Genomic DNA, 4,791 nt, shown 5'->3' with positions numbered 1-4,791 from the left:
CACCCGCCCGCGCCTCCGGCCCGCCGGGCGAAGGCGACCAGGAGTACGTGAGCCCGGACTGGGCCTGCGCCCCCGAGCCCGCCGCGCCGCCCGCCGAGATCCCCTACGAGGAGCTGTGGACGCACCAGGCGACCGAGGGCCTCGCCGAGGGCCGGGCCTGGGCACCCCCCGGACCCGACCTCATCTCCTTCGGTGCCGCCGGGCCGCCCCGCCTGGAGCCGGAGGCGCCATCGCCTCCCCCCGTCCCCCCCAAGTCCCAGGCGGTGAGTGGCCGGGATGTCCGAGGGAAGGGAAGGGTGGGAGGCAGGGAGCGGAGCTGGGGGCTCTCTCTCCTCCAGGGAGGGAGGTGGCTGGCCAGATGCAAGTTCTCCTGAGCCCCAGCCCGCAGCCCCTGGAGTGTGTGACAGAGGGGAACCTGGGAGGGGGGCGGCGGAAGGGGAGAAGAACAAGGGGAAAGACACAGGAGTAGATTTGTAGTAAAGGATACTAGAGACAGCGGCACTGGGAGTTCTGGAGACAAAGATGCTAGTAGGTCTCTAGCTTGAGAGAATTTGGGATGAGCTCTGAAGGTCTCACAGAAAAGGAGTCCTTTAAGTTGTCCAGTGAAAAGAAGGCCCCGTCATGGAATAAGTTTAGAAAAATGTAGTGGATGATTCCTAGCTCAACCCCTCCTTATGTTGGAGCCACGGAACTTTGGTTTATTAAAGGTTCTGAGAAGTCCTGCACTAAGGAACCCTATTTATTCCTAACGCAGAATTTCCCAACCATACTTGTTCACAGAAATGGACTATAGTTTTTAACATCCCAGGGAATCCACTTTGAGTATTTGACCTATAAAGAAGGGATCCAGATGGCAGATACTTGTCCTTCCCTTTCTTCTCCCTGTCACACCACTTTCCTTTTCCTTGAGGGGGGACTAGGTTGACTTACCTGTTTCGATCTACTTCTGTCTTCTCTTACATTCATGATGGATTTCCAAGGCCATGGTAGATGGTGTATGTGGGCTCTCTCAGAGTGAAACAGGCTAGAGAGACCAGAAGGGGTGGGGGTGGGTGAGTAGTTGGAGGTAAGGCAAAGGCAGTCTCGTGGCAAAGTGTCAGGTCCAGACACCCTCCTTGTCCAGCTGCTTGGGAAAGGGAAGACAGGAGTGTCTGCTGCTTGGGGACAGGGTGTGGAGTCATGGCCCTCTGCTTGCAGGTGAAGGAGGAGTGCCGCCTGCTCAATGCCCCCCCTGTACCTCCCCGGGGTGGCAATGGCAGTGGCCGGCTCTCGGGCAGCCCCCCGGTGCCCCCACGCTTCCCCAAGCTGCAGCCTGTCCACTCACCTAGCTCCAGCCTCTCCTACTACTCGTCTGGCCTCCAGGATGGGTGAGCCCCTGCCTTCTCTAGGTGCTGGGTCCTCCTGAGGGCGATTGAGGAGGGGAAGGGCAGGGAGAGGGGAGCCAGTGCCGAGGGAGAGGAAGAATCCAGGCCTGCTGTCCAGAGCGGGTAGTTCTGGAGGGTGCCGGGGGCTGGAACCCACTGCTTCGCTTTCCGCCTTCCTGCTTCGGCTGGTTCCTTTCCTAAGTGCTGACGATTGGGTGGGAGCACTGCTCAGGTTCCCTCCAGACTGGCATCGGCCACAGGATGGACTGCTCCTTGCTCGATTAAAATTTTTATGTAATTCAGTTTAGTTTAATTTTTACTGGCGTAGGAGAAGCTGGAAGAAAGAGGCCAGTCCCAGGGGGTCTTGGGCCTTGGGGGCTGGGGTGCGAGCAGGTGTTGTGAGATCCGAGTGGCGGTCTTTGGCCTGGCAGAGTGGTTTGCTGTGACCTGCGTGTGAGCCTGTGGCGTCTCCCCCTTGCACTGGCTTACCCTTCCGTGTGTGTGTCTCTCTCTCTGCCTACAGGGCAGGTTCTCGCAGTGGCAGCGGCTCTCCGTCACCAGATGCCTACTCCCTTTATTGCTACCCATGCACCTGGGGAGACTGCAAGGCGGGCGAGTCCTCCAGCCGCCCACCCCCGGGACCCCTGCCCTCGACCACGCAGCCCAGCCAGGCCGCCCGGGCCCTTGCAGAGCCCCTGAGCGGTCGAGCCACCTCCCTCTTGGGGGCTGACACCCCCGTCAAGGCGTATCACAGCTGCCCGCCTCTGTTCAAGCCTTCTCACCCCCAGAAACGCTTTGCTCCATTTGGAGCTCTCAACCCCTTTTCGGGGCCTGCCTACCCTTCGGGCCCTTCAGTGGCTTCCTCTTCTGGGCCCACCACCAGCTCGGGTCCCCTGGCTACCTCCAGCCCTGCTTTTTCTCCAGGCCCGGGCTCACCAGGCCAGGCCTATTCAGCTGCTCCCACCTCCTGTCCCACCTCCTGTCCCACCTCCTCCTCCCCTTCCTCTGACTGGCAGGAGCCGGCCCTGGAGCCCTTTGATCCCTTTGAGCTGGGCCAAGGCAGTTCTCCAGAGCCTGAGCTGCTGCGCTGTCAGGAGCCCAGAACTATGGGGGCACCCCGCCTTTCGCCGCTTGGACCCCCCAAGGCCTTTGAACCGGAAGGTTTGGTGCTGCGGCAGGTCCCCACCCCGCTGTCACCGGTGGCCCTGCAGGGGCCCGAAGCAGGCGGAGCACGGCTCCTTCTCCCCCAAGGGCGCCTGGAAGGGCCTCCTGCCAGTCCCCGGGAGGGGCCTGCAGGCTGGGGAGGCCGGGATGCCTCCTCCTGGCAGCCCCCTGCTGACCTGTCTGCACTCTCCCTGGAAGAAGTCTCTCGAAGTCTGCGTTTCATTGGGCTCTCGGAGGACGTGGTGAGCTTCTTTGCCCGGGAACGTATTGATGGCAGCATCTTCGTGCAGCTCAGTGAGGACATCCTGGCAGACGACTTCCATCTCACCAAGCTGCAGGTCAAGAAGATCATGCAGTTCATCAAAGGCTGGCGGCCCAAGATCTGAGCCTCCCAGCGCGGAGGCGGCGGGGGTTAGCCACGGGGCTGTGGGGGCCGCGCGCCCGGAGCAGGTCCTCCCGCAACGAGAATCTGTGCCGAGATGGAGGCCGCTAGGCCACCCCTCAGGGTGAATCCAGGGCAGACACACTTGGAAATGGGGACGTCTGGCCTTTGTGCCGAGTGGGGAGGGGGCTGGAGGCGCCAGTGCGCACCTGGGCCTGGGGACACGTTGCTGTGATTCCCGTGTGGGGGGGTGGTGTCAAAAGGAGGATGGTGACCCGGCATCCTCCCACGTCCTGACGCAGAACTTCACAGACCTCTCGCGCCGCTCAAGCTTGTAGGTGCAGGTTAGGCACAGGGAAGCAGGTGTCCGTAATCTAAGCACAAATTCCCCATGTGCCCCCTTTCTCTGTTTATGTTTGGCCTTAGCGGCCCCAGAGTCTGGGGGTCGTTTCTGTATCTCTTGGGTGCCCTTCCTTTACCCTTTATGAATTCGGGCCCTGGGCCCTGGTGCAGGGGTGTCAAGGACGAGCCTGTGCCGCTGCGCCTCGAGGCTCCAGCTCCATGCACTGCGGACCTGCCCATCTAGTTAGCGCGGCAGGTGTCCCCTGACGGCTCTAGTGCCCGGGCTTCTGCCTTCCGCCCTGCCGGCGTGGGTCCGGTCTGAGAAGGTTCTTACTCTGTGGATGAGCCCGTGGATCGTGGTCAGCTGCTCCTGGATTCTAGAGGCAAGTGGCCTTCAATCACCCCCACTTCTGCTGTCTCCTGCCCCCTTCACTTGACTCTGGCAAACATGTGGTGTCCTCCTCTGGTTTTCTGTCACTGGCACAGGTGGGATAGGTGGGAAGGAGAAAGCACGTGGTTTGGGAAAACCGGCTCTTCCTGCTCCTGGAGCTCGGGCCTCCTGCCCTTGTTCATATGCCTCAGGTCAGGTGTCTGGGGTCTGGGTCCTGGGCTCGGCGATCTGCTGGCGCCTGGAGCAGCTGGCCTTTGTGTACACCACCCGTCCCCCCGCGCTCTCCCGGTGTCACCCACCCCGAGCCACACTAACTGCTCACGCCACTAGCGTTGGGCCCTAGGCGGACCAGGCTTCTCTTCGGCCTTATCTAGCCTACCTTGATATTTATTTCCTCCATTTTTCTCTTGAGTAGTGAAGCCGTGCTGGTGCTCGTGCCCCGCGCGGGGGAGGGGAGTCAGGAGTAGAGCACACACGCTGTCATGCTGAAGCACTGGGTTTCCTTGCCGATCACTCTGTGAATCCTCAAGGACTCGGGAAATAAACGCTAGAGAACTGAACAGTAGTGGGGGTGCAACTCTGGGCGTCCACGCTCTCTTCCTCTGGAGGGCCCCGGTGACCGACAGGTACAACGTGTAGGGCCCTGGGCAGGGGAGGACTTTGGAATGGGATGTGCATGCTGCCCACTCCTGGGTCCCCTCCTCAGCCCTGACCCTACAGGCACCTTCTAGTTCCCACCGTTTTAACCTAATTTCTACCTTCTAGTGCTGAGTGGAAAGCTCCAGGTCACCAGCCAGGGCCCAAGTTTAAGTAAGTTCCTGCACTGACCAAATGCCTGACTGAGGCTCTCCCAGAGCCCCCATTTAGAAGCCCATTAATGGCTCTGGTGAGAAGATCCGTTTTCTACTTTCTGCCGGTCATCTGAAAATCCCAACGCACAGATGACTTGGTTTTAGAGTCTGGCTTCACAGCAACTGTGAGTAGTCCGTGGAGCCAGCGCGAAGCTCTCTGCCCACGGCTCCGGCACAGCTGGCACCAGGGGGACGTGAGGGGCTGCACCGGGAGCGGAGGCAGGAGCAGTGGGTCCCACTAGAGTTCAGAGCACGGCCTGCAGAGTACGGTCTGCACACGTGCAGTGTGGGGCCCTC

At 60.8% G+C, this 4,791-nt stretch overlaps 1 protein-coding gene across 1 annotated transcript in view; it reads left to right on the top strand.

The window, feature by feature from the left end:
* Positions 1 to 4,203, top strand: part of GAREM2 (GRB2 associated regulator of MAPK1 subtype 2) — a 14,216-nt gene extending 10,013 nt beyond the window's left edge. Inside the window, exons 5-7 of the mRNA XM_034657302.1 lie at positions 3 to 263; positions 1,198 to 1,367; positions 1,888 to 4,203. Of these exons, the coding sequence (XP_034513193.1) occupies positions 3 to 263; positions 1,198 to 1,367; positions 1,888 to 2,914 (1,458 nt within the window). The 3' untranslated portion in view covers positions 2,915 to 4,203. The remainder of the gene's footprint in view (positions 1 to 2; positions 264 to 1,197; positions 1,368 to 1,887) is intronic.
* Positions 4,204 to 4,791: the final 588 nt, after the last annotated feature.

Source organism: Ailuropoda melanoleuca, chromosome 4 (assembly GCF_002007445.2).
Source record: "Ailuropoda melanoleuca isolate Jingjing chromosome 4, ASM200744v2, whole genome shotgun sequence".
NCBI classification, from domain to species: Eukaryota; Metazoa; Chordata; class Mammalia; order Carnivora; family Ursidae; genus Ailuropoda; species Ailuropoda melanoleuca.
The sequence above is the reverse complement of the archived record's forward strand: the minus strand, read 5'-3'. Positions and strand labels throughout refer to the sequence as shown.